Source organism: Pan paniscus, chromosome 1, assembly GCF_029289425.2.
Source record: "Pan paniscus chromosome 1, NHGRI_mPanPan1-v2.0_pri, whole genome shotgun sequence".
NCBI classification, from domain to species: domain Eukaryota; kingdom Metazoa; phylum Chordata; class Mammalia; order Primates; family Hominidae; genus Pan; species Pan paniscus.
Window position 1 is genome coordinate 167,002,801 of NC_073249.2, and position 14,830 is coordinate 167,017,630.

The window sequence follows — 14,830 nt, forward strand, 5'->3', positions numbered from 1 at the left end:
TTATTCAGCAATAAAAAGGATACAGCACTGATATATGCTACAACACTGATGAACCTTGCAAGAGTCAGTCACAAAAATCACCAAGTGTATGATTACATATTGCAGAAAGACTAGGAAAATCTGTAGATAGCAAGTAGATTAACAGTTATTAAGAGTAGGGCTGAGAGGATTAGAGTGCAGGGTAAACGGTGATGGGCATGAGGTTTCTTTTTAGAGTGATGGCAGTGTTCTAAAGTATGATTATGATGATGGTAGTATAACTCTGTGAATATATTAAAAACCAATGACTTGTGAAAACCACCTTAGGTGAAATTTACGGTAAGTAAATTAAATCTTAATAAAGCCATCGCAAAATTATTATCTATGGTCCTTGATCCCAAGCAACTGACAGTCTAGAATTAGATAATATTCATTGAGACTTATGACCTTGGCTCTACCATTTCATCTAACATTGTGAAGAAAACTAAAAAAATTGAAAGAAGATGTAAGTCATTTTTACAAGACACTTTTATGTCAAAAAATTCAATCTGGAGGAAGAGAGAACTGGTAGACATCACCACGATTATAGAAACAGCAAGGGCATTACAAAACTAAAAGAACAATGAAATATTCCTTATCAATTATATCTATGTTTACCTCTTTTTCCTTAAGTAAAGCTTCGTGTTTTTCTTCAAGCCGCTTCATTTCAAACGCTAGTGTGTCTGCCCTCTTGGATTCGGAGGAAAGTTTAACATGAAGATCTTGAACCTAATGTCAGAAACAAAAGGAAAAAAAGTCCTTAAAAGTATATAAGTGTATAAATCTCAATAGTCTTTCAGAATTGAGTAAATGAAAAACTGATTAGGAATAAATATCTACACTAAAATTGCAGTCTAATTCTAAATACTTGTGGAAAATAACATATAGATAAGAATTAACATAAAACAAAAAATATTCAAATAATAGTTTTGCCAAAGAAATTAAAAGTCAGCCTCCTAATGCTATTTAGTAAACATCAAAACAGAATTTAGGTTACGGCTCCATTCTCTAAGGCATTAACCCTGCTTACCAGAAATGCTAATAAACAATAAAATCTGAAAAGAAAAAATAATTTCAGGAGGCAGTAAAAAGGTAAAAGACCCAGATAACTCAAACTCAATTATCAATCCTTGAATTAAAATTAAAGAAAGAAATTCATCAGAATAAGTTCATAGCTTATTACATGCAATGCTTCTCAATTTCTTTACCATTCTTAAGAAATCAAAAGGAATAACAAAGTTAAACTCTTACAATTTTATCAATTAAAAATTAAGATGTTTCTTACCTGCCTTTTGTATGTTTCTAATTGTGTACGTGCTGCATTTGCTTTTTTTAATTCTTCTTCTAAGCTGACTGTATTATGCATATACATCATGTTGGTTTCCTGTAAAGTTTTCACCTGCTTGCGAAGGTCATTCAGATCTTGTAGCTTCTGACGATATATCTCAACTGTTGACTCCAGTTTATTTGCTTTATCAGAGGTAGCCCTATAATCATAAAGACTAAGCATTACTGTATAAAAACTAGTATATATTCATAATTTTACTCTGGCTATAAAATGAATCTTCCAAACTATCACAAAAAAGAAAAAAGAAAAGTAAATGTGAGTGAGTGAGAAGAGGAAATTGTAAACTTTGTAAGAACTTTGGAAACAGACTCTAGCCTAAATCCATTTAAAGTTCAACCTATTTGGTATAAAGCCATCAAAATAAAAATGCTTCAAATCTGACACACTAATTTATCAAACTGTTTCATATATTAGCACAATGAATAAAAAATAATGATTTGTACATAAAATTAAACAACTCAGCTGCTCTGCAGCTTACAGGCCAACCTTCCTTTGTGTACAACATTCAGCATAGTTTCCTTCCAAGTATTTGACTCAACTGTATTTAGGACGTTGATTAAATTTATAAACTTGTCAGGCAAAGCACTTCCCTTTGGAGTTGTGCTTACCTGACTTAAATATATAAATAAACGAACAAACAAATAAACCAAATCACTTCACTATCGCAAGCAGGTCCAAATTAATGGTTACACAAATTTTGTTTCAAATGAGTATTAAGAACTACAAAAAATAATTAAGAAAAATTAACAAAAAAAATAAAGATCACGTGGACAGACTGTTCACTGAGTAACATTTCACATGAAAAAAGTAAATATAAACTTTATATTGCCAAATGACAATCCTCCCCCAAAAAAAGTTAGGATTCTTGCCTATATTTGATCTATAGTTTATCAAATGTCAAAATATGGATTGACATTTCCTTACACAAAAATTTCCTTACACAAAAATTTCACAAAATATGATAGGTACAGGGAGGTCAAGTTAAATGTATCTATACGTACTCCATTTATAAAATTTTAATTAAAGGTCTCATTTTGGGTTTATGGGTTCTAATGTGAAAATGTCCTAATAAAAATTGAGTATTATCCATGAACTGCAAGCCCAAACAACAAACATAAAAGAAGTTAAAACTATCAGCCTGGATTAAAAACTGATCAATACTTGATATACAGGAATAATCCTATGAATCCCTGATTAAAATATGAAATACTCAAATTGACTAAATAGCTCAGAAATGGCATAATTATATTTTTTAAGACATGCCATACCTAAGAACATCTATTTCATCTTTCAGGGCTCTTGTTTCTTCTGCAAGACTAGTCAATTCATCATTCCTATGCTGGAATTCGATTAGCTGCTTTTCAAGTTCTTCACAGTGAACACGGTAATCATCTTTTGCAGCTTCAAGCCTTGAACAAATAAAAAAGTAAGTATTTATAACTTCCATGATTTGTTATAATTAGATAATTATAACTTGCATGACTATATATGCAAATGCATATATAACACTCAACACAATAAAATATATGATGAGTAAAATATGTATCAATAAATGCCAAAAGACTGAAATATCATGGAACATGTTCTCTAATAATAAAGGTTAATTAAATTAGAAATCAGTCGCAATAAGAAGTCTAGAAAAGCTTTAAATCTTTGTAAATTAAACAACACATTCCTAAATAACCCACAAGTCAAGAAAAAAAATCACAACAGAATTTAGAAAAAGTTTCAAACTAAACAATAACAAAAAGACAAGCAATCAAATTTGGGGGACAACAGTAAACCAGTGCCTCTCAGTTTTAAAGGTCTATGTTAGAAAGAAAGAAAGAATGAGAGAGAGAGAGGGAGGGAGGGAGGAGGGAGGGAGGGAGGGAGGGAGGGAGGGAGGGAGGGAGGGAGGGAGGGAGGGAGGGAGGAAGGGAGGAAGGGAGGAAGGAAGGAAGGAAGGAAGGAAGGAAGGAAGGAAGGAAGGAAGGAAGGAAGGAAGGAAGGAAAAGGAAGGAAGGAAGAAAGGGAGGGAGGGGAAGGAAGGATTAAAATCAATGATCTAAGTTTCAACTTTAAGAGGCTAGAAAAAGAAGAGAAATTTAAAGCCAAAGTTAAGTATAAAGAAAGAAATCAAAAACTAATAATATAGAAGGCCAATAAAGGATGTTTGAAAAGATTAAGAAAACTGATGAACCTCTAGCAAGAGTGATCAAGAAAAATGAAAGAAAACCCAAGCAATATCAGGAATGTAAAAGGGTGTATCATCACATCTGCCAGAATCATTATAACGATAAAAAAAGAATATTATGAACAACTTCATGTCGATAAATTCAACAACTTAAATAACCATAGACACTGAGTTTTAAGGATAAGAAGAGAATATTATGAAGAACTTCATGTCAATAAGTTCAACAACTTAAATAAACATATACACTGAAAAATACAACTTACCAAACTGAATACAAGATGAAATAGGAAATCTGAAAAGTCCTATGACCATTAAAGAAATTAAATTTGTCAGGAAAAACCCACTCACAAAGAAAACCATAGGTCCAAATTGTGTTACTGATAAACTGTATCAAAATTTAAGAAAGAAATAACATTTTTACATAAACTCTTTCAGAAAACAGAAGAACAGAGAATATGCCTCAGTTATTCTATGAGACTAGTAGAACTCTGATAACAAATCCTGAACGAGACATTACAAGAGACAAAATTTAGACCAATATCTATTATAAAGACAGTTATAAAAATTCTTTCAAATTATTAACTGAATCTAGTCACATATACAGGATAATAAAGTATGAACAAAGTGGTTTATCTCCAGACTGTAGGTTTTTAACATTCAAAAATCAATCAATATATTACAAGAATGAAAAAGAAAAGCTACACCATCTTTTCAAGATGCAGAAAAATCATCTGACAAAAATCAACAGCTAATCATGATTGAAAAAAAAACAAAAACAAAAAACTTTTAGCAGGGTGGAAACAAGGGGAATTTCCTCAATCTGACAGAAAGCACATCGAACAACTCTACAGCTAGCATCATACTTGATGGATCCTAATTGCACATGATCCCTCTAAGACCAGGAAAAAAGCAATGACAGCTGCTCTTGCAGCAAGGCAAGGAAAATAAATACAAGACAGAAATAATGAAAGGAAGATGTAAAGTTCTATTAATAGATGAAATGACTGTAGATTCCATAGTCTGTGTTCCTCTAAAATTCATGTTGAAACCTAATCCCCATTGTGGTGGTATTAAGAGGTGGGGCCGTTTGGGAAGTGATTAAGTTATGAGGGCTCTGTCCCCTTGAATGGGATTAGTGCTCTTATGAAAGAGGTTAAAGGGACCTAAGGATTCAGCAAGAGGAAGCCATCTTGGAGGCAGAGAGCAATCCCTCAAACAGACACTGAATCTGCTGGTACCTTGATTTTGGAGTTCCCAGTCTTCAGAATTGTGAGTGGTAGATTTCTATTGTTCATAAATTACCCTGTCTAAGGTATTTTGTTAAAGCAGCAGGAATGGACTAAGGATTTCTTTTTTAAATCTAAACAAACTACCAGCTCAATAAGTGAATTTAGAAACTTTGCAAGATATAAAAGTTTCAATATATTTAAGATACAAGTTTCAAGGTGTAAGATCAAAGTTTCAATATATAATTGTACATCTATCTACAGATTAGCAGCAAATTTTCACAATAATTCTGAATTTGCATTTACAATAGCATCAAAAACAAAATACTTGGGTAAAAAATTAACAAAAGACATACAAGACTTCTATGCTAGAAACAATACAGCACTGCCGAGTGAAATTAAATATTTAAATAAATGAGACTACATTGATAGATAGGAATTCTCTATATAGTTAAGATATCAATTATACAATCCAAATCATAATCCTGAAAAGGTTTTTAATAGAAACTGATCAGCTGATTCTCAATTTTATGGGAAAATGCTAAAGACTTAGAATAGCCAAAACAAATTTTGAAAAAGAAAGAACAAAATTGGAATACTTACACTACCAGATCTCAAGAGTCATACTCTAAAACCATAGTAATTAATATAGTGTCATACAGGCACAAATTTACTAACAGAAATGAAATGAGAGTCCAGAAAAAGATCCCAATTTTAATGGTTATATCATTTTTCACAATAATGTGAAAATAACGTGGCTTATAAGAGAATGTCCTCATTCTTAGGAAATATGCACTGAAATATACAGGGGTAAAGAGACATGTGTCCAACTTTCTCTCAAATGGTTCAGATAAAAATATGAAAATTATATGACTATATACAGAGACTGCTAAAGCAAATGGAGAAAACTGTAAAATAATTGTTGAATCTGAGTAAAAGGTGTAAAGAAGTTCCTTGTAGTATTCTTGCAACTTTTTTAGGGAGTTTGAAGTTATATCAAAATTAAGTAACAAAAAAATATGTATAGTACAATTAGAGTGCCTGTCCTCAAGGTCTTATAGTTCATGGCTGAGTGGTAAGCACACAAAAGATAATCAATGTTTATTAAAGGTAAGGATACATGACTTTGTTAAAGAAATATACAAGTTAAAATGAAAAGCACCTACTTGGCTTACGATTTACATTTTTTTCCATTTATTACAGGGTTACCTATCTTATTTGAGAAACTCCTTGTTCTCCCCAGGTTTCAGCAATCACTGCTTTGAACTCCTATTGGCTGTCCTATGGCCTTGATTTGGTCCTTAACACATATTTAAATGGTTTTGTTTTTATGTGTATCTCCCACTTCCTAACTGGATGTTAGCCCTGTGATAACAGGAACCACTTATACCATCTGGTATTTTCAGGAGCTTAATCAGTATCCTAAAGATGCTTAACAATGCTTAGTAATTAGCTGTTAATACTGTGACTTTTTGCTACTGGTATAATAGACAGAACTCCATAAAATGATTTCCATTAAAAATGCTACCTGAAGTTTTCTTCCTGTAATTGTTCTAGTTGTAATTGTGCATGAAAATACTTTTTTGCAACCACTGTGTTTGGATCATCAAAAGAGCCATCCAACTGGTCAAGTTTTTCATTCATCATCTCATTTTCAGAAACCAGTGAATTCTTTTCATCTTGAAGTGTAGTCACCTAAGAAACAAATACACATACATAAGCACCAGTAGAAAAAAACAAAAAAATAAAAATTCTTATTAGAATCTAGAGTTCTGGATTCTAGATCTGACTAAGCCATTAAATAGCTTGGTCTGTCATACTAGATGAGTTCTAAGGATCCTTCTGAATGCAGAATTCAGAGTCTAGGAGATGTAAGTCAAAGAAAAGAAATCAAATCAATACACATATGGAGAAAATAGAGTAACTATATCTTTAAAATGCTATGCCTGCCTTTGTTTGGGGAAGAAAATGTTTTCAAGTCTCTAAAATTTGATGCACAAATGAAACTTCAAAAAATTAATTTGTCTCCTCTTTTAGGTATAAACTAATTTTTAGAATGATGTCACCTACTAAGCCAAAATATACACACATATGTTCAAAGTTATCATGATAGGTTGAGAGTATAAAATTATCAGTCACATATCACATATTCAAGAAATAAGCACATTTGGTTAATGAATCAATAACAAAAAGCTAAGCTGTTTCCATTTGTACATTTAAACTATTTGCTTATGATTTAAAACGAATAAAAACATGTTAGTGTAGAACCACATCATTATCAGTACCTGGAGCAATTTTTTTTACTCATATTTTTAAAACATGCATGATTTTCTCTCCTGGTTCTACTTCTTTTCCATTTAAAAAATCTTTAAAAATGTATAGCTAAGGCTGTGTCTTTTGATAAGGCCAGAACTTTTACATGATTAAGAATTAGTTTGAAAAACCATTGATTAACCTATTCTGATTTCCAGTGTATTACTGAATAAGTTTGCTATCCATATCTTCAAAACATGTAATTCAATCCAGTTATGTAAATATGACTACACATTGACACAAAGAACTAATAGGAAATTAACATCAAGTGACTGCCCTGAACACAGTATATAGGCAAGTTACTGTCTTCTAAATGAGAACTACAAAGTCTGGGAAACTGTCCCTGGGCAGACAATATAATGAAATAACTTTCTATTCCCAAATTCAATGCATGCATCCATGCCTATTATGTAAGCTGTTTAGTGACTACTATTACCTGTCATGCATAATAATTCTAAGTGATTCAGATACAAAAAAGAATAAAGAGTTTCTGCCCCCAAGACCCTTACAGTAGAAATGTAAACAATTATGTAAAAGATGTTGAAGGTGCTTTGATAGAAGTACACTATAGGGTAAGGGTAGGGCACAAAGAAAAGAATATCTCATTCTAGCTTGAGTGTAGGGGCTGTCAAAAAATGACTGACAGAGGAAAAACAACACCCTCAGGCATCAAAACTGGGTAGGACTCCTCTAAAAAAGAATAGGACCAAGGGCAAATTTTAGTTTTGAACACCTGGTGAATAACCAATCTTGCTCCTATCCATATGCTTCAACGTGGCTCCAGAGCCATCTCTGGCACAGACATGAGTAAGAAGGGTGCGAGACAGGCACATTCCTTGTTCCCACCCCAGAACCGTGACTTGGAACACTGGGTGATGGTTCCAGGCATCTCCTTCAACAAGCTCTCATGGTGATAAGTTCAATCTGCACCTGTCTCTGTCTCTCTCTGTTTGGGATTTCTGCACTTTTCACCTAAAACCAGATCATATATCCTTTATTATTTGTTACAAACACATAAATCTTTAAATGTAGAATTTTGTGTTCTTTATTGAATAAGAATTTCTCAGAAGACTGTACGTAGATCCTACAAGAGAATGGTAATACCTGAATGGCTCAATCTTCTGTTTTTCCTACAAGGTATTTTACAGGGTGAATATGATCCCATTTAAAATGAACACATTTCAGGTACTTTGCATGTGTCTGAAGGTGTATGTTACAATATGTAGTTAGGAAAGGTGCGAAGGAGAACAGATTAAATTTCCCTTACTTGAGACACTTACTTCGTTCAAATACAGAGGACTGGTTTTTACAGATGAAGTTAGAAGACCTGAATTCTAGTGCTCCCACTGCCCTAAGTGACTAGTCACCCTAACCAAGTCTTTTCCTTTTCTTTATTTCCAAATGCTTAAGGGTTAGAAGCATTATCTAGCCCTGTCATTTTAGATATTTACTTCCTCTAGCAAGGATAATGCTACCACACCTTTGCTCCTTGCCCTTACACTTTTCAGAGAATCAACTACAAATTTAGCTCATTATTCAAACAAAAAAATGCCATTTACATACAGCATATTATGAAGGTACACTTAACCTTCTGTACACCTTTTTCTAGACTAATTGCATAATATGCACATTTGTATTTTGATGTAACAGTAACATCATATGCAACAATAAACACAGCACTTCTGTGCCAGGCTCTAAGTGCTATATATACGAACTCATTTAACCCTCACGACCACTCTGGGAGATATATGCTATCATCACTCCATTTCTCAAAAGAGAAAACTGGAGTACAGGATAATTAAGTAATGTGCCTGGAGCATATAACCAGCTAGTAATATGCCAGGTTCTGAATGTAGGTAGCCTGGTTTGACAATCTAACCTCTTAACCATTAACTATTGTTGCTCATGCCAAGTTCATTTTAACATACATGTGCATATGAATACAAGATTATATACACACGTTTATATATACATACATGTTAGCAAAAATTTGCCATAAGAGACTACATACATAAATATGAACATGTACTTGAATTTATTCGGGGGGAAGTGTCAGGTACCACTTAATACTTCCATAAATTACCTCTACTTAATACTCACATACACAATATGAAGTAGAAACTTTAACTTTCCCATTTTACAAAAATGAAAACTGAGTTCTTATCTAAATAATTGAAATTTTAAAATTAGTAGAGTGATTTTCTCAAAGAAAGTTAAGCCAGCAAATTTCAACTATCAGAGAAAAATATTTATGAAATTCATACTTGAATATTCAATCCTATAAGAAATGCTTTTAATGTTACCTCCATGAAGTTAAACCTAATCTACAAAACATAGTGCTAACTAATTAATTACAATAAAAATCTTCTGTAAACTTAAAGAGGAAGTTTTTCTCAGCTCAGGGTTTTTTCCCGTACCTGCATATCCAATTCTTCACATCTTTGCCTCAGCTCTTCTTTTTCTGCTAGTGCTTCCTGAAGTTCTTCCAAGGCTCTTTTAAGCTGAAATACAAAATGTCCTAAATCTTAGTAAATCGTGTTTTGACACAAATATAGAAAAATAGAAAAATATACTCTTCTCACAACACACATATACACTGATATGGGAAATTATTTTTTGAATTTACCTAATAAGAAATGAGTCTTACAACAAAAAAAAGAGAATTTTAGGCCAATATCCCTGATGAACATCAATGTGAAAATCCTCAATAAAATACTGGCAAACCGAATCCAGCAGCACTCAAAAAGCTTATCCACCACGATCAAGTTGGCTTCATCCCTGGGATGCAAGGCTGGTTCAACATACACAAATCAATAAATGTAATCCATCACATAAACAGAACCAATGACAAAAACCGCATGATTATCTCAATAGATGCAGCAAAGTCCTTCAACAAAATTCAACAGCCTTTCATGCCAAAAACTCTCAAAAAACTAGGTATCAATGGAACGTATCTAAACATAATAAGAGCTATTTATGACAAAACCACAGCCAATATCATACTGAATGGGCAAAAACTGGAAGCATTCCCTTTGAAAACTGGCACAAGACAAGGATGCCCTCTCTCACTGCTCCTATTCAACATAGTATTGGAAGTTCTGGCCAGGGCAATCAGGCAAGAGAAAGCAATAAAGCCTATTCAAATAGGAAGAGAGGAAGCCAAATTGTCTCTGTTTGCAGATGACATGTTTGTATATTTAGAAAACCCCATCCTACCAGCCCAAAATCTCCCTAAGCTGATAAACAACTTCAGCAAAGTCTCCGGATACAAAATCAATGTGCAAAAATCACAAGCATTCCTATACACCAATAACAGACAGAGAGCCAAATCATGGGTGAACTCCCATTCACAATTGCTACTAAGAGAATAAAATACTAAGAATACAACTTACAAGGGATGTGAAGGACCTCTTCAAGGGCAACTACAAACCACTGCTCAATGAAATAAAAGAGGACACAAACAAATGGAGGAACATTCCATGCTCATGGGTAGGAAGAATCAATATTGTCAAAATGGCCATACTGCCCAAGGTAATTTATAGATTCAATGCTATCCCCATCAAGCTACCACTGACTTTCTTCACAGAATTGGAAACAACTACTTTAATCTTCATATGGAACCAAAAAAGAGCCCACATAGCCAAGGCAATTGTGTGCAAGAAGAACAAAGCTGGAGGCATCACATTACCTGACTTCAAACTTTACTACAAGGCTACAGTAACAAAAACAGCATGGTACTGGTACCAAAACAGATATATAGACCAATGGAACAGAACAGAGTCCTCAGAAATAACACCACACATCTACCACCATCTGATCTTTGATAAACCTGACACACACAAGTAATGGGGAAAAGATTCCCTATTTAATAAATGGTGTTGGGAAAACTGGCTAGCCATATGCAGAAAACTGAAACTGGACCCCTTCCTCACACCTTATACAAAAATCAACTCAAGATGGATCAAACACTTAAATGTAAGACGTAGGACCATAAAAATCCTAGAAGAAAACCTGGGCAATGCCATTCAGGACAGAAGCATGGGCAAAGACTTCATGTCTAAAACCCAAAAGCAATGGCAACAAAAGCCAAAATTGACAAATGGGATCTAATTAAACTAAAGAGCTTCTGCACAGCAAAAGAAACTAACATCAGAGTGAACAGGCAACCTACAGAATGGGAAAAAAATTTTGCAATCTATCCATCTGACAAAGGGCTAATATCCAGAATCTACAAAGAACTTAAACAAATTTACAAGAAAAAAGCAAAAAACCCCATCAAAAAATGGGCAAAGTGTCTCAAAAGAAGACACTTCTCAAAAGAAGACATTTATGCAGTGAACGGACATACGAAAAAATGCTCATCATCACAGGTCATTAGAGAAACGCAAATCAAAACCACAATGAGATACTATCTCACACCAGTTAGAACGGCGAACATTAAAACGTCAGGAAACAACAGATACTGGAGAGGCTGTGGAAAAATAGGAACGCTTTTACACTGTTGTTGGGAGCATAAATTAGTTCAACCATTGTGGAAGACAGTGTGGCGATTCCTCAAGGATCTAGAACTAGAAATACCATTTGACCCAGCAATCCCATTACTGGGCATATACCCAAAGGATTGTAAATCATTCTACTACAAAGACAAATGCACACGTATTTTTATTACAGCACTATTCACAACAGCAAAGACTTGGAACCAACCCAAATGTCCATCAAAGATGGACTGGATTAAGAAAATGTGGCACATATACACCATGGAATACTATGCAGCCATAAAAAAGGATGAGTTCATGTCCTTTGCAGGGACATGGATGAAGCTGGAAACAATCATTCTCAGCAAACTATCTCAAGATCAGAAAACCAACCATCACATGTTCTCACTCATAAGTGGGAGCTGAACAATAAGAATACATGGACACAAGGAGGGGAGCATCACACACCAGGGCCTGTGGGGGGTGGGGGGCTAGGAAAGGGATAACATTAGGAGAAATACCTAATGTAGGTAACGGGTTGACGGGTGCAGCAAACCATCATGCCACGTGTATACCTATGTAACAAAACTTCATGTTCTGCACATGTAACCCAGAACTTAAAGTATAATAATAATAAAAAAAATTGTTGTCTTTGTTTTACATGACCTCATTAACATTGAAGGCTACAGTCCCACAGAACTACATTTTATGTAAATCCCTGCAAAATATTTTTACAAGTATTAGAGAAGGCATTGTTTATTTTTATTACAGAAAAATGTTTAGGAAAAAACACAGCATGTTTACATTTAAATAAATTATTTCTTTAAACATTTTCTTTTGAAATACTTCTTGAGATGACTGGCGACACTCATAAAAGAAGAAGTGTTTAAAAATATAACAGAAAAAGTACTTAATGCATTTGCCTCTCCTTTTACCCTTTACTCTATAACCCAGATTGGGTTATAAATGGGAGAAGAGTGTCTTTTCCCCCTGTAAAACAGTCCTGAAGGAAAGGAGCCTTGAGTACAGGGCCTTTGAGCTATTTCTTCAATATCAAGTGAGAGGATAGCAACAGTGAAAAAAATTACATTATTAAATAAATTAAAACTTAGCAGAGTTTGTTTTTAATTGTCCTCTATTTCACTGTGTTACCATACAGCATGGTCCAAATATACAAGTGTCAGAAGGAATGTTCAATGCCACTCAACTCTTTCAACATGATCACAAAAGTCTCTGGAGACCAACACCACTGCCATTCAATTGGGATCATGCAGAAGAATAAACCAAATTTCACGGAAGAAAATATTATTGTATATGCTCTCTTTGTAAGCCTTATGAGAGTAATTGGCAAAGAAACCCTAATATTGCTTTCAACATTTTTCTTCCATACTAAAATACTCACCTGTTGCTCCAATTCTCCAACAGCATCATTTGGAGGAGAGCTCAATATTTCTTTACTCATCAACTAGGAAATTAAAATAATAAAATTAAGTATAACAATGTGATGTTTATGAAGTAAAATATATTTTCTTGAAAGGATAGTAAAATGATTTATATTTAGCTTTTCCTTGCCTTAATTTGAGGATCCTTAGAACACTATTCAGATAAAAACTTTATTAGAGCCTTAACTTAACACAAATTCAAGCATATTAGTGAGGACACTATAAGTAAATTGTGCTTTAAATACATAGATATATTCAAAATACTTGTGTACTGACAAATTTCAATACAAGTCCTAAAAGACATATTACTGATGAAGAGTGAACACATTAAATAATTTTTAAAGGGATTCATATACATTATAAGTTAATACTTTTTTAATGCAGCCTTTTTGAGAAGTCATTTTAAAAGTAGGAGTTACGATTATATGAAAAAAAGATCCTGTAAAATAACTCTGAGATGAAAGGCAGATTTACTTACGTACAGGGATGCTCTGAATCCTAACCAACAACGCAAACTCAGGGAGTACAGACTACAAAAGTCCTGTATGATGTCTCCCTCTAAGTCATGCCCCTTCCAAAGTCTGCTTTTCCTGAAGTCTCCTCTGCAATCCATCTCAGCCTTTTAGGCTGATATTAAGAATCAACACTGCACCACATTAATTCTGAATCCTTCCTGGCTCAACTTAGATAACTAGACTAGCTTTAATCCAACTTACCTGGTAAAACTAAACCTAAGTACCACCATATTTGCTCACAGATCTAACATTTTGAAAATGCATATGGTATATATAAATGAAAAATTCAGGAAAGATTGTTATAACTGGAAGAAAGAAAAGAAAAAAGAAAAACTCCTGTCTGGTCAGAGACTGTTCTGGTCAGAGACTGTTTATCCTGCGTTTCCTGCTTAGTTGAAGTTATTTAAAGGAAGGGTCCCCAACCCCCAGGCCATGGACTGGCACCAGTCCATGGCCTGTTAAAACTGGGCTGCACAGAAGCAGGTGAGTGGCAGGCAAGAGAGCATTATCACCTGGACTCCACCTGCTGACAGATCAGCGGCAGCATTAGATTCTCATAGGAGCAAAAACCCCACTGTGAACGCTTCTTACGTGAATCTAATGTCTGATTATCTGAGGTGGAACAGTTTCATCCCAAAACCTTCCCCCTGCCCGCCACCCCGGGTCTGTGGAAAAATTGTCTTCCACAAAACTGGTCCCTGGTGCCAAAAAGGTTGAGGACCACTTATTTAAAGAGACTTGATAATATTAATTTATTAACCAGCTTTTAAAATGCAGAGGTACTAAAATTGGGCTTAAAGGCCTTTTAAAATATGTTTGGGGGTAAAAAAGGAAGACCCACTAGCTAAGGGGAAGTAAACTTACAACAAAGAGCAAGTTTTTAAAAAAGAAAAGCATAAAGTATGAAAAGTTTTGTATAATTTGGTTTAGGATTTTTATACTCATAGGAACATGATATAACTTACCTCTTGAATAGCAGTCATGACCACATGTTGAACAGACTCTTCCAGTGTCATTATATTTTGAATATGTTCTATGATTTAAAAAAATCAAATCTGAAAAAAATCTACTCTTTACACATAGTACCTTAGCCATCAAATTAATAGACTATAAAAATTCATCTACCCACAGATAATCCTTTATGTAAATACATTATTTGTCCACCAGTATGTCTTCCTTCCTCACCAAGATAAACTGAGTATTGTTAAGCAAATGAATTCATTCTTTCAAGATTGAGATTGTTGCAGTCAGTACCTTGAAATCATTTTAAAAATCAATTCATACAGCAAAATACAAAAGTGTGAAAGCTTTTAAAAA

The 14,830-nt window shown here is 33.9% G+C and overlaps 1 protein-coding gene across 3 annotated transcripts in view; it reads right to left on the minus strand.

Moving 5' to 3' along the window:
* The window catches only part of HOOK1 (hook microtubule tethering protein 1), a 61,762-nt gene that overhangs the window by 26,628 nt on the left and 20,304 nt on the right, over positions 1-14,830 (minus strand). For all 3 annotated transcript variants that reach the window (XM_055092017.2, XM_008977980.6, XM_063600864.1), the window contains 7 exons: positions 14,479-14,546; positions 12,959-13,021; positions 9,499-9,582; positions 6,297-6,463; positions 2,635-2,775; positions 1,304-1,505; positions 637-747 (listed from right to left, as the gene is read on the minus strand). In XM_055092017.2, coding sequence (XP_054947992.1) covers positions 637-747; positions 1,304-1,505; positions 2,635-2,775; positions 6,297-6,463; positions 9,499-9,582; positions 12,959-13,021; positions 14,479-14,546 — 836 coding nt within the window. The remainder of the gene's footprint in view (positions 1-636; positions 748-1,303; positions 1,506-2,634; positions 2,776-6,296; positions 6,464-9,498; positions 9,583-12,958; positions 13,022-14,478; positions 14,547-14,830) is intronic.